This window comes from Trachurus trachurus, assembly GCF_905171665.1.
Source record: "Trachurus trachurus genome assembly, chromosome: 20".
Lineage (NCBI taxonomy): Eukaryota > Metazoa > Chordata > Actinopteri > Carangiformes > Carangidae > Trachurus > Trachurus trachurus.
The window spans coordinates 14,034,079-14,047,158 of NC_139911.1; the positions used below are offsets into that span (position 1 = coordinate 14,034,079).

The 13,080-nt window shown below is 43.1% G+C and overlaps 1 protein-coding gene across 1 annotated transcript in view; it reads left to right on the top strand.

Annotated features, from left to right (window-relative positions):
- The window catches only part of LOC311003510 (sodium/hydrogen exchanger 9-like), a gene marked incomplete at both ends in the record, with an annotated part of 56,878 nt that overhangs the window by 26,952 nt on the left and 16,846 nt on the right, over positions 1 to 13,080 (top strand). The window contains 2 exons of the mRNA XM_083995278.1: positions 74 to 185; positions 1,186 to 1,339. Coding sequence (XP_083851404.1) covers positions 74 to 185; positions 1,186 to 1,339 — 266 coding nt within the window. The remainder of the gene's footprint in view (positions 1 to 73; positions 186 to 1,185; positions 1,340 to 13,080) is intronic.

Here is a 13,080-nt window from a genome sequence, read left to right on the forward strand (position 1 = left end):
GATGAATGTACTTGAACCTGTGAATGTCTCTCAGTCAAAAGTATTCTCCTTAATCTGTATTCAATTCTTATAGCTCTCCATCTTTATTTCAAGAGCATGCAACATCTACCCTTTATGTTTCCTGCTCAACCTGGTCCGCAGAAACAAGATCCCCACAGCCTTCCAGCACTTCATGATGTTCGCAGGTACTGTTTTTTTCACACTCATTACACCTTTTTTCTTTTAAAACATTCATTCATTATGATGTATTTTTCACTTGTAGTGCCATTTTGCACGTCTGAGCACATCTCTGGCTGCCACCGTGATAAATGAAGGCATGGTGATGATGTTATTTCTGCAAGACCCTCAAAAAAATGCAAACTTTTACCCTGATTTATCCTGTGAAAGCTCTTTAATTATTCCATTTTCCTCACTGCCTGCAGCTAATGGCATTAGTGAGGATGCTGAGAGAATATGTCCCCTGTGGACAAGCACGAGTCGTGTATGTGTGTGTGTGCGTATTGTCAGTCAGGCAGACACAAAGACCAGCGTCGTCCCCGGGCTTTGTAATAATTCACTTCTCTCATTAGAAGAAGACACTAATCTATATCATCCCAGTGTAAAAAAATTTAAACACTCCACTCTCTGCCTTTTTTTTCTTCTTCTGTATCTGTCTTGGGAGAGGATGATCAGCATCTTCAGCCCATGAGACTAAAGGTTGAGGCTGTGGATGGTTTGATGATGCGGTAGAGAGGAACGCTTGATGTGGAGTGATGTGGGGTTGTGCAGCAGCAGCATGTTTTGCTGCCTGCCTGACCCACTTTACCTCTTATGTAAGGTTTCTTTGTAAAAAGCCCTTGTCTTGCTATTTTTCCAAACTCCCCTACCACCGCCATCATCGCCACCACCACCTCCTCCTCCTCCTCCTCCATCTGTTTCTCATGGCAGCGAAGGATTTGCTATGGGAATTGTTTTGGCTTTAAGTATTATGTCACCACTGTACAGCAACGTACAAGTATGTTCTGTGGCTCTTGCAACTGCTCAATGACAGTGATGGTCGTAATCTGTTACCCACGGACAGGCTTATTAACCGGATTGCTCTCCACTGCTTCTTTCAAATAACTGGTTGCAAGATGGTGGTCCTGTGGTTTTGATGGATGGCGGCGATCCAGCTGTTTGCTCAGAGATGTCTTCCTATGCCCTCAGGTCTGAGGGGAGCCGTGGCGCTGAGCTTGGCCGTGAAAGACACGTCCACGGAAGTGGGGCGCACCATCCTGACCACCACCCTGCTGCTGGTCTGCTTCACCATCTGGGTGCTGGGGACGGCCGCCGATCCCATGCTGCGCTGTCTGGACATCAGGTTTGTGCTGCTGACAGCTCGCTGGGATACACGGTCGGGAGCGCCGGCGAGTCAGAGCTGTCACTCTGTCTCTCCATCTGTCAATCTCCGTCTTCCATCGTCTGTCTGTCTGTCATAACCGCAACGACAGACATGACTTAATTACCCTCTGACATTAAGCATTCAGCTCACTTTATATGCAACAGCTTTGTGTAAAGCTTCCTTCTGCCTGTTTGAATCCTGCCTCTCCCTCCTCGCTGTGCTGCTCAGCTCCACACAGGCTCTTAGCTGTGTGTGTGTGTGTGTGTGTGTGTGTGTGTGTGTGTGCTCCAGCTCTGCCCTCCATTAGTGACTTGCACATCTGGTAACCAGGGCAAAGCAGGTCTACGATAAATGTAAGCTTGCCTCAGTGTACACATAAACGCATGTATAGGGGATTAAAAGAAAAAAAAAACAGAGCAGTAACTTCCTAATGAGAACACATAGTGAGAACTATTTTCTTCATTTAAAATGCTGCGTGCTATCTGTGATTCAAGGCCAGTGGGCGATAATGATTAAGGAGTGCAGAAGAGGCGTGAAGGATGCAAGGCAGTAATTAGATACTAATATTATTATAAGTGTAATCTATGGCCCAGATCACTGTGGTATAATTGACTCCCACAGTCTTTCGAGGCAGTGCTTACGAATCTCCAGTGGTTGTCAGTGATGTGTGTGTGTGTTTGTGTGTGTACATTCCTGTCAATGAAGCATGATGGAATTGAGGGGAAAACATCTTGAGAGTGTAGCAACATCTCTCAATGTTTAAAGTAACATAATAAAAAGTAAAAATAAAGTTTAACAAAAATGTAAAAAAAAAAAAAGAAAGAAAGAAAATGAAATTATGAAATCTATAAACTGCATAAAATCTGAAAAAAAAGGATAGAATTTGTCCCAAATTGCCTTTGGTGGTCCTTTTTTATTTTTTATAAACATTACAACGCCCTCTCCCAAAGCAACACAACACCGGCAGTGAAGCAATTTGTGATGTGAAACAAAACCTGGCGCTACTCTGTTGTTAATGAATTGCAGATTGGCTTTGGTAATTCAATCCGCCAAGTTGTTTGTTTGAGCTTTTATAGCCAAATAAGCTTCATTTCACTGTAATGCTAACGTTTATGAACCAGACACGAAACCAGTATCTCTGAAAGACATTGACAGCCCCTTCCCCCAGCACTGGAGCTGTGTCCACAAACTTCCGTGTCGGTCGAGCGGCTTTAAGGAGTTTGTGCTGTGTTGTTTTTTAGATGCTATCCTCACTGAGACGGAACTGTGTTAGAGGTCAGAGACTGAGATTAAACCCAGCGACTTCCAAGTGCCGGAGAAAATGTGTTTTTGTTAGATAAATCTCCAAAGGCAACCCAGTATCCACTGACAGTAAAACAATTGAAAAGAATAGGAAAATGTTTGATAGACTTAGTTTACTTCTCAATCTCTTTGACCACATTATCAGTTTATCTGAGTTCACGACCCTTTGTTACTTGAGTGTCTTTCTCATGAACATTTTAAATCTTTTCATTGTGTTTTTATATAAACAAAATACTAGAACGATCTAGATGAGGACAACAAAAAAACAGTACATGAACCAAACCAGTCCCGTTGCTTTACAATGAGGCGGGAAGTATCTTTAATCCATGTAAACTACAGTGTTTATAGATGTTTAGCCCAATACTTCCTTGATATACACAAAACAGTGCACAGATGGCAAAGAAATGTGTCAGTGTCAGAGCCGTAGAACAATAACTGAGACCATCACAGGTTTCTCAATCACACTAAATATGTGCAACTAATAACATACAGACATGTACATGTGCAGTGCTTGAAAAATAACGTGTACCTTAAAAGGTCTTTGCCACAAAGAAAAACATCCTTCCCCCGAACATTTTTCTGTGTTTCGACATCACGTGTATCCAAAAACTACACTGTATCTACTCGGCTCAAACTGAAATTCAAGGTGAACGCAGCGGTACGTCCCCCCTTTAGGAAATCGATGTGAAAACAGCCTTCTGCACGTACATCATTCTCTGCAGTGAAGGTTAGACATCCAGGTATAAGCGCAAACAATAGGCAAAAAAACGTGTCTGTTAAATCCAGAACGGTGGGTTGAAATTTGTGAGATCAGTTTTTCTGCAGCAGAGATCAACCCATATACAATCGATTAGAAAGGCATGAGGAAAAAACAAATACAAACATTTCTCAAGTGAAAAAGCAGCTTTGTGACATTCGTGAGCTTCCAGGGCCTTCAACACAGTGCAGTTTTTTTTTTACTCGTAATAAATATATTGGTTTGCCTGCCCTCAGTTTGCAGTGTGAGACAAAATCTTCACTTTGGGAGGCTTCACCTTTTGGTACAATAGTATTAGTTGAGTTATATTTCCATCCCACCTCCAACCCACCCTGCTTGCTTACTGTATGTGTCTCCTTAAATATATATATATATATATACACACACACGTGCACTTGTCCTCAATAATGCACCTATCTATTTCTATCCCCAAGACACTGCTGTCTTTGTAAGTAGTCATTCCCTCTCTGGAGCACCTCACAGAACAGTGCGTGGAGCCTTCAGGGCTGTCATGTTTCAGAGAATAGCTCTGTTTTCCTCGCTTGCCATCCCAAACTCCCACCTCTACTTCCCTTCTCATCTCCCTCCGCTCATCCAATTGTATGAAGTGAAGGGACAACTTTGAAAGACTTCATTTTGGTGAATTATACATTACATCTCTTCACCTGGAGCAAATTTAACTTCTATTCCATCTCTGAAATGGTTTTGCGGAGGAGTCTTTGAAAGTTGTACTCTGTGTGAAATTACTCCAGTAGTTTTATATTACTTTTTCTTTTTTTCTTTTTTTTTACCCCTATAGCTACCTTAAAAGACCGACTACTGCAGGCGTCAAATAAAAGAAAAGGAGAAAGTAAAAATGTCTCTTGTTTCCACTTTGTTAAATTTGTTCAAGGAAGCTGGTATCACAGGTAATTCAATGCTGGGTCCATGTGTGTGGGCCCTGTGAATCCAGCTTTTTTCACTCTGTAGAAAACCATAAGGATGATCTGTTTTTCAGTCTGACGCATCCATTTTGCCAGTGATTTTCCAATGTATGAACTGTTAAAGGGATGTTGTTGCTCCCATTCATCAGGTGTTTACAGACCAGCCTTGCAGACAGATGTATTGAAAACCGCCTGACCTATTGAAATTCTCCATTTATTGGAGCTGCTTGTATCCCTGCCCAGAGTTAGAGAAAGAAAGTTGGCAACCACAGAGCGGACACGTGAGGAAAAACAGAGCGCAGAGAGACAAATTCATACAAACCTACACTCAGAAATGCACATCGTAACGAGGCTGAGCCGAGCTGAGCGCGGTGAGCTGTCTGTCAGAATGTAAAATGTGAAATTGATGTGCCGAGAATCATATAGCGAAAAAAAAGCTACCTCACTTGACAGTCGGTGGGATTTCACAACACCGGACAGAATGTGCTTTTTAAGTCTAGACGCTCTGCCTCTGCTCCTCCTCCTCCTCCTCCTCTCACCACTTCTTCCCTTCTCCTCCATTTCAGTCTCAATTTCAAGGCACATTATTCCCCACACATCATGCTCCCACAAAATAAAGCAATTATTTACACTAAACTGCTTACAGTAATGGATAATACTACTTCCCGTATTGTGCAATTGATATTAATTATTGATATATCTGGACACAAGTTACCATGAAACTGCCTTACGGTCATTTTTTTATTTTTCCTCTGTTGCTTGTTGTCTCCTCTGCATTGTCATGCTCGTTGCTCAAGACCAAGCTCACCCTCCAGAGATGTTTTCATTCCAACCCACAACTACACACACACACACAAACACACACACACACGTCAGTTAATGGTAGTGTTGCTCGGCAGGAGGGCAAAAACAGGCTCGGTAGTAGATTATAACCATCCAAGAGAAATGTCCATGATAGAAAGAAGAAAAAAAAGATCACCAAACTACCAATTTAAAAACAAACACAAACGGGTCAATTACTAGTCAAGTGGAAATGCAAGCTTGACCAAACTTTGTAGAAATGTTGGGATTCATAGATGAAAGCTCAACCTTGGTGCAGTGCAGCATGGTGTGGTGAAGCGCAGGGTGAATATATTGTTAGTACGAGCAGTATTTTATCAGCAGGGGAGATTTGAGCGGATTTCAGTCATAGCCAACTGGTTTTATCGCTTTCTTTGATCCGTTGAAGATGAAGTGCAAATCTGAAATGTTGGAAAGTTGTTATGGCACTAAGTCAGGTGGACTTAATTGCTGTACAGAAGTGTTATATGCATAAACAAGCTGTTGAAGTTTATTGTAGGGATTTGTTGCTTTTTGCTTTCTGTGATTAATGTTTTTTGCCAAACACTCCTACTCTGGGAAAAAGGTGTTGGGTGCACTGTCATATCACTATCTTACAATGTGGAAGAGACTTGTTGAATTATCCAGGTTGGCTGGTTGATATGATCTCTCCAATCTCTTCCTTCCTTCCTTCCTTCCTTCCTTCCTTCCTTCCTTCCTTCCTTCCTTCCTTCCTTCCTTCCTTCCTTCCTTCCTTCCTTCCTTCCTTCCTTCCTTTAAACAGAACTGTAGCCTATTCTTCATTTAAAACCATCTCGTCTAGCTCTTAATCCAACAAACCATTAATCAGTCAGGTGACTAAAATGTAAATTTGCTAATCCATATCCCAAAGTGTCACATCTTTCAGACCGTGGCTTTTATCAGACAGAACCATTCTTCTTGTTAAATAATTACACCGTGTCACAGTGTTTAAAATCCATTCTTCTGCGTCCTGTTTGTTTGTTGTTGTCTTTTCTTTTGCTTGTGTAGCTTTGTGCCCGAGCAGTATAGCGAAGCACTCTGGCGCACACACAATGTCACACTGCCGTTCCTCACTTTGGGTCTGTCTCTTTGCTTTGATGAGGGCTGGAGGTGGCAGGGCACCTCTGGGGAGATCTGAGACCCAGTCACACTGAGCAGTCTGCGGCCCCAAGGCTTTGAACGTTGGCCAGTCATGTCCTCTTCAAGCCCTTTCAGTTTGAATATCATTATTCTCCCACAGCCCTGCTCAGACTATTAGTTCTACTTTGCTTTTAGCATTTGTACTTGTCTATTATTAGTTGGAGCTGTGGCTGCTCCGTACATGTACAGTAGCGATAACAATGTTTATGGATGTCCAGTCTTTTCAGACTCACTTACTGTCATGAAAATGGCAAATAGTATTCTCTGTTGAGATCTTTAGCCGCACTAGTGATGTGATGTGACTCTGGCGGTTGGTCAGTCCAGCACTTTGATCCAGACTGAAATTTACATTTGACAGATTGCCGGGATATTTTTATGGATATTCATGGTCCCCAGAGGATGAATTCTATTTCACACTGAAACAGCTTACAATTATTGGATGAACTATAGTGCAAGACATGTCCCTAGAGATGTGTAGGCCTAATATGAGTCTGAGGTAGATTTTTCAGACCAGTTCAATTAGCCCAATTATTGCCTTTCTTATGACATTATCATCCACCAAAGCCCCGCACTCAGTGCTAATTAGAAAGTGTTAAAATCAGGCTAAATTAAGATGGTGGATATAGTCGACATTACAGTAGGCTGCCCACTAAACATCAGGATTTTAGCAGTGAGGACATTAGCATACTGATGGTGCAGTTTAGCTCAAAGCATGACTATGCTGAAATGCAGCTTTGCAGAGCTGCTAGCATGGGTGCTAGGCGAGCCATGGGTAATATAACCAATCATAATAGCCCATATTGTGTTCAAAAACATAATGAAAAGAGTGAATGACTTTGCATTCTACCTCACACTACTGCCTTTCCCCCCCAAAGAATCCTTATATGGGCAGAGATCTTAACCCCCAATGTTTAACCCAGGGCGATAGATATAACAATCGCTCTGGTTTAATCCAAAGTTATGCCCTTGGTGCTAGCATCTCTCTTAGCTCTCATAGTTCTACCCCTTTCTTACATTCACCTTAGGGGCAGGGCTACTCAGGACCACACTGCAAATGAAGCTGTATGACAAATTTCCCAGAATTCACTGGCTGAACAAACAACCAAGGAGAGAGATTTTAATAATTGTATTTTCGCCATTAATTAGAATTCTAAAATGATGTCAGCCATTTTATGTGAAATTTTGTGTCCATGCCACCCCATCCTTCATAGAAAGGTTTCCAAAAAATTGCTTGTAGGTATGTTCGCTAACGTAACATTGTTATTGGTGATTTTCACATATTTTCATGTCTAATACAGTGTAGCCTATGATATCCAGAACTGATCTAAAATCCAGCAGGAGTGAAAACTTTTTGGTGCTGGCCTAATATCATGGTTCATTAGTGGTTTCAATTTCGTATGGGAATATCTCCCTACCCCCTTGTCACTCTGTTGCAAGAAGGGTAGGGGCACGTGAAGGGGTGTGAATGAAATGGGACTGGGCCTTTGTCCTACTAATATCCATAATCCACTGAGTGACATCAATGAGATGAGAGAGTGATGTCATTTTGAATTATGTCACGTGAGGGTGTGAGTGTGTGTCTTTGCTGATCACTGCAGTGTGTTTTGATAGGTATAAATGAGCAGTATTTACAATTTGGAGACTAAGACATAACAGCTGGAGCCTGGCTAATGACTGGCCTGTTTGTTTTGAGTGGACAGATGGATGGGTGGAAAACTATGTCTCTGATGTCACTCACTCTCCTTCATGCCCCACTGACCTCTTATCAGTCTCTCTCTCTCTCTCTCTCTCTGTTCCTCTGTGTAATTGACATTCATGTGAAGGCAGTATAATACTAGAATAAGACAAGAAAAAGGTCAGACACACACACGCACACGCACACATGCTCCTAATATATAGGCCTAAGGGATTGAAGGAGAGACTAAAGTCACCTAGATATCCCGATGTTCACAGACAAATACACATTCCCCATGATAAAAAGATGTCAACCTGACTGGATGCAAGATGCTTCAAAGGCTTCTAAGATAAATGGCTCCTGTTATAGGTGCAACTCTTCTGATAAGGAATGGAGACAATGAGGAGGCGAGGTAGAGAAGCTTAAATCATGGCGTCTCTTTCACTGGTATATTCTTTATTCTGTCCAGTCAACGCGATTGCTTTGCAACAAAAGACAAATGAGAAAGTATAGGAGAAGTGTGAATTAGAAAACCAATCTGCAACAAGGGGATGACTTTGGAACAAATGACAGGGAACAAATTCTTCTCTTTCTTGCTTTTGAAAAAAAATTAACATAACATAATGTAATGGGATTTCCGAAGTGATCTTTGATGCACAATAGCTTTTTTTAATGTGGAAACTTGAATCTTTTCTTTTGTCCTTTAAGGAGTGGATCGAGGAGTGGGGTGGGGCGCGCGGAGGAGGCGTACGGAGGTCAAGTGACTGTCTCTGTGTTGGTGTGATTTGTCTAGCAAAAAAGCCTCTATCTGATTTGTACTCTGGACTTTTTGTGTCTACCTATTTATTTATTTACCATTTATTATTAATGTAGACTGATGATCCGGTGATGGATTTGAGCTATAATGCTGTTCCCAGAACACTTTGTGGACGTTATTTATCAAAACAATCTGTAGTTCTTTCTCTCTCTCTCTCTCTCTCTCTCTCTCTCTCTCTCTCTCTCTCTCTCTCTCTCTCTCTCTCTCTCTCTTTTTTTTTTCTCTCCCTTGTTCCTCCTTTGGTGATTTTCCATCCCTCACCGTACTGAAAGTTAAATCTCATTTCTCATTACGTTGAGCTCAGCTCCAGTTAGCGGCAGGGTTTAGATGCGCACAGTGGAGCCCTGCGAGTTCAGCCAGCCGCACTGACCATTGATTATGTCTCTCCGAGTGTTGCAGAGAGCGGGCTTCATTTTAACATTTCAGACTGCTCTTTTCCCACTCAGGGGAAAAAAAAAAAAAACACTCTTGCCATCAAAATTCTGCCGGTCCTCAACCAGAACCAGCTCTTGGCTGCAAATCGACACGACCCGAGCCGTCATTTTCCATTTCTGTCCACACCAGGCAGCACAGCATTGTCAACACTCGAGTCTGGCTTACTCTGTTTTACCAAGGCTGAAGTTGCCTTTGTACTTCACACTCATTCTATATTCATGAGGGGAAGAAGAGTCGTTCAGGGCAACATGTTGGGTTGTAAGGTGTTGTTAACACTTTAGTGCTGCTATATTCGGTGCATGGCTATAGATAGGGAATATAGCACTCGCAGGATAACTAGGGCCCTGATTAAGGTCGTTGCTGTTGGGAAGATAATGAGAGAGATTGAGGCTGGAAGAGGCCAGTGAATTATGATTCTGACGCTGATCAGACATGAAACGTTATCTCTTCACATTAGCCCGCCAGGGTTATTCTCTGTGGCACCAGATACAGGCAGCCCTTCCTCAGCTCAACTATCAACACACATAGGGGTGTGTTGATAGTTGAGCTGTATGTGTGTGTGTGTGCGCACGTGGGCTTAGGCAATAACCAGGTGCGAGCTTGAGCGAATGCGTCTGCTAATGTTAACAACCCGTTCTCCCCTATGACACACAGTTCAGCGGGTTCCCTCTCACGGCGGATTGATAGTCGCGGCGGCGCACGGAGAGACCGAACAGATTGCCGTGGTTACCGCGTCTGTCAGATCAGTCAATATGGCGAGTTTATCAAGTGGAGATTGACTCTGGATGGGGGTCTTGTACATTGGAGCCCTGCGCTCCAGCCTCCACTAAAAAGGCCCAGAGGCACGGCCTAATGGATGTGACGTCAGCATGGAGAGGCAGGAGAAGGGCCATTAAAAAGAGCATCAGGGCAATAAAAGAGCCCACTTGTGTGTGTGTGTGTGTGTGTGCTTGCTTATGTGGGTGTGTGAAAGCAGATAGATAGCTAGGAAATTTAGCACAAATGTATGCAAATGCGGCACACGCATGTACAAAATGGTGTCTTCAAGAGTTCATTGGTTAAAGAAAGAAGGAAAGAAGGAAAGGAGACAGGTGAGACAGAAAATACAGTGAAAACATCGGTATGTGCTGGGTGTATCTCTGGCAGGTGTCTGTGGGCTGAAAGAGGATCCACACATGAGTATGAATTATAAAACAGACACAGGGTGCCTCTACCGTGCGCTCACTCGCACATGCACAAATGCAAACGCGCACACATTTTTCCACTCGGCCGGTGGATGAACAATGCTTTAAGAAGGTGGTCAGCATGGAGTCCAGCGGTAATGAGGGTTGATGGATGGTACCAAATTTGCAACGCTGCAAAGAGCCGTGGAGGTAGAAGTATGAAGTGTGTTCAAAACACTTTGGATCCCAGTGCTGAATCAGAGTGTGTGTGTGTGTTTTAGGAAACAGTGTCGTGTGTTTGTGTGGTAGGGTTATGAGGGCTACTATTTGAAAGCACAGAGCACTAATGAATCCAACTTACCCAGCATCCCCAGCTGCCTAGCGACCTCAACTCTCAATCACTCTCAATGGGCACCTCTTATTTTTAGAGCCATTATTTTTAGCCCTCTATAATTTCAGTCCTGTGCCTCTTGAAGAATTAACGGAAAGAACATTGAAGGGAGAGATGGAGACTCAGAACTGCAGAGAGTGATGGCCTGAAAAGATGAAGAGATGCAGGATGGGTGTTATTTTTTGTCTTTTTTGTCAAGAAACTATTTCCAAGTCTTGCTATTGCTGTATAACCAACAATAGCATGAACAGCTGTTTAAGTTGTGCATTTACAACAGCTGGAAAGCAACACCACAAAAATGTGTGATAATTAAACCCCGCTGGGCTTTGTTCCCAACGTAGGAAAGAAAAGACATTAAAAAAAAAACTCAGTTTGGAAGGAAGCAGTTGTCTCTTTAGACATTGATCTATTGTTTCCTGAGTGGGGACTCCCTGTTCCTGTAAGGGGTCATGCAAGCTGAAGTTCCCATAAAGGTAACAGTGTGTTATCCTTGCAATCTTCTTAGCTTCCCCACAGCAGCCCTACGAACAGAATGTTACGGACTGGCCATTGAAGTTCATTTATCGCCATTTAACAGCCAAATGTAGCATGACTGGGTGTTGGTGTTGGAGTTCCCCAATTGGTGATTGATGGTGAGCCATTTCTAACTCAGCGCTTTCGTTTCAACATTAGCCAACTCTTTAGACTCCTTTGGTATTTATAGATTTTTGGACAAACTTTAGCTACTTCCTTAAGGAGAAAGTTGACAGTATTATATTGGATTACTTTCCCACACTTTCCAAGTTTCTGTCAGAGTGGTCATTTTACATGTAGATTTACTTGAAATCACAGCACAGACTCTATCTTTACCTTGTGTGTGTGGTGTTTTTGTTAGTTGATGTCAGGATTATAAGATAAGGATTTTAACAGTGCATACAGAGATGCTTGAAAATGTCTGACTGCTACTTAACAAGTACTCTTAATGTGACATATTTCAGTGACTCATTCACACTTGATCTGTTGTCTGACTGTAAATGAGATCTGTTTTATTGGGAGTTGGGGTATATTTAAATAAAAACTATACATGGGAGCACAGAGAGGAGGAGGAGAGAGGCAAACAGAGAGAGGGCTGAAAGCAGCTGACACAAGGCAGAATGCAAATAGCCGACGACGCGGTCCAGCCATGTCAAGGTTTTGACCTGGTGTTGTTGTGATTTGTCCGTCTCGTAAATGACGATGCACTCTGCCCAGAATCTCTCAGGTTCAACACAAGGTTGAAATCTGTCCATTTTGTTTTTTGATCGCTGCTGTGAAATCCAAGCTCCCTCCTGAGATGCTTCTTGTTTGGTACCTACCACTTGTTTAGATATCACCGGCCAGAGAGAGAGAGAGAGAAACAACACTGTTTGCCAAACATGGACTCCCAATACGCAGATGAGGGAAGAGAAGCAGCAGACTTAATGGCTCAGCAAGAATGTGTAGAGAGGAGGGAGGTGGGAGAGGTGCGGGGGGAGGGAAGGGGGGGAGGAGGGGGTGCAGAGAGAAAAATGGATGGAGACTAACTCACGATGAGACAATCAAGTGAAACGGGAGAGTGAGTGCTGGAAGATGGTCATTTATTTGGTCTTGAAAGCCTCCGAGCATTGGCACTGCACAAATCAAGTCCATGAAATCAAATCTTTATCGAAGGCAACTGTGCGAAACTGTTATGTAACTGGTGCATAGCTATGGGTGAGACTTCGCCCACAGAAATGTAGTATTCTCTGTGTGTGTATGTGTGTGCTCGACATCTGTGCGTAAGGCCTACTGTCTGTTTTCTAACCCCTCTGACTGAGACTGTAGACCCCTGCCTCCAGGCAGAACCAGGGGAAAAGAAGAATAGACTTGGCAGTGCACTGAGTTGGCCATCTGCTCCTGTGGAAGTGGTCAGTCTGAATTAGGCCCTTCTGTCTGTCTCTGACGCACACACACACACAGATAGACACACACAAACCCGTGCTCTTTCTGCTGGCTTTCTCGTGTACTGTATTTCATCGAGCCTCTTACGCGCACAGGCACGGTGCATCTGGCTGTCCAGTTTGCCGTGTCCCGTGGCCATGTGTCTGGACTTCTGTTCAGAGGGGCTGCGGTTTCAGGGAAGGAAGAAAAAAAAAAAAAAAAAGACGAGGGGGAAGGTGGGGGTTGTGGGGAGAGCTCATATCGATTCATACCCGCTAGCAACGTGCCAAGAAGCTGCTTTCATAATCCTCCCTCTTAAATAATTCACCACTCGCCCTCAGAATTTCATCAGCACCTACA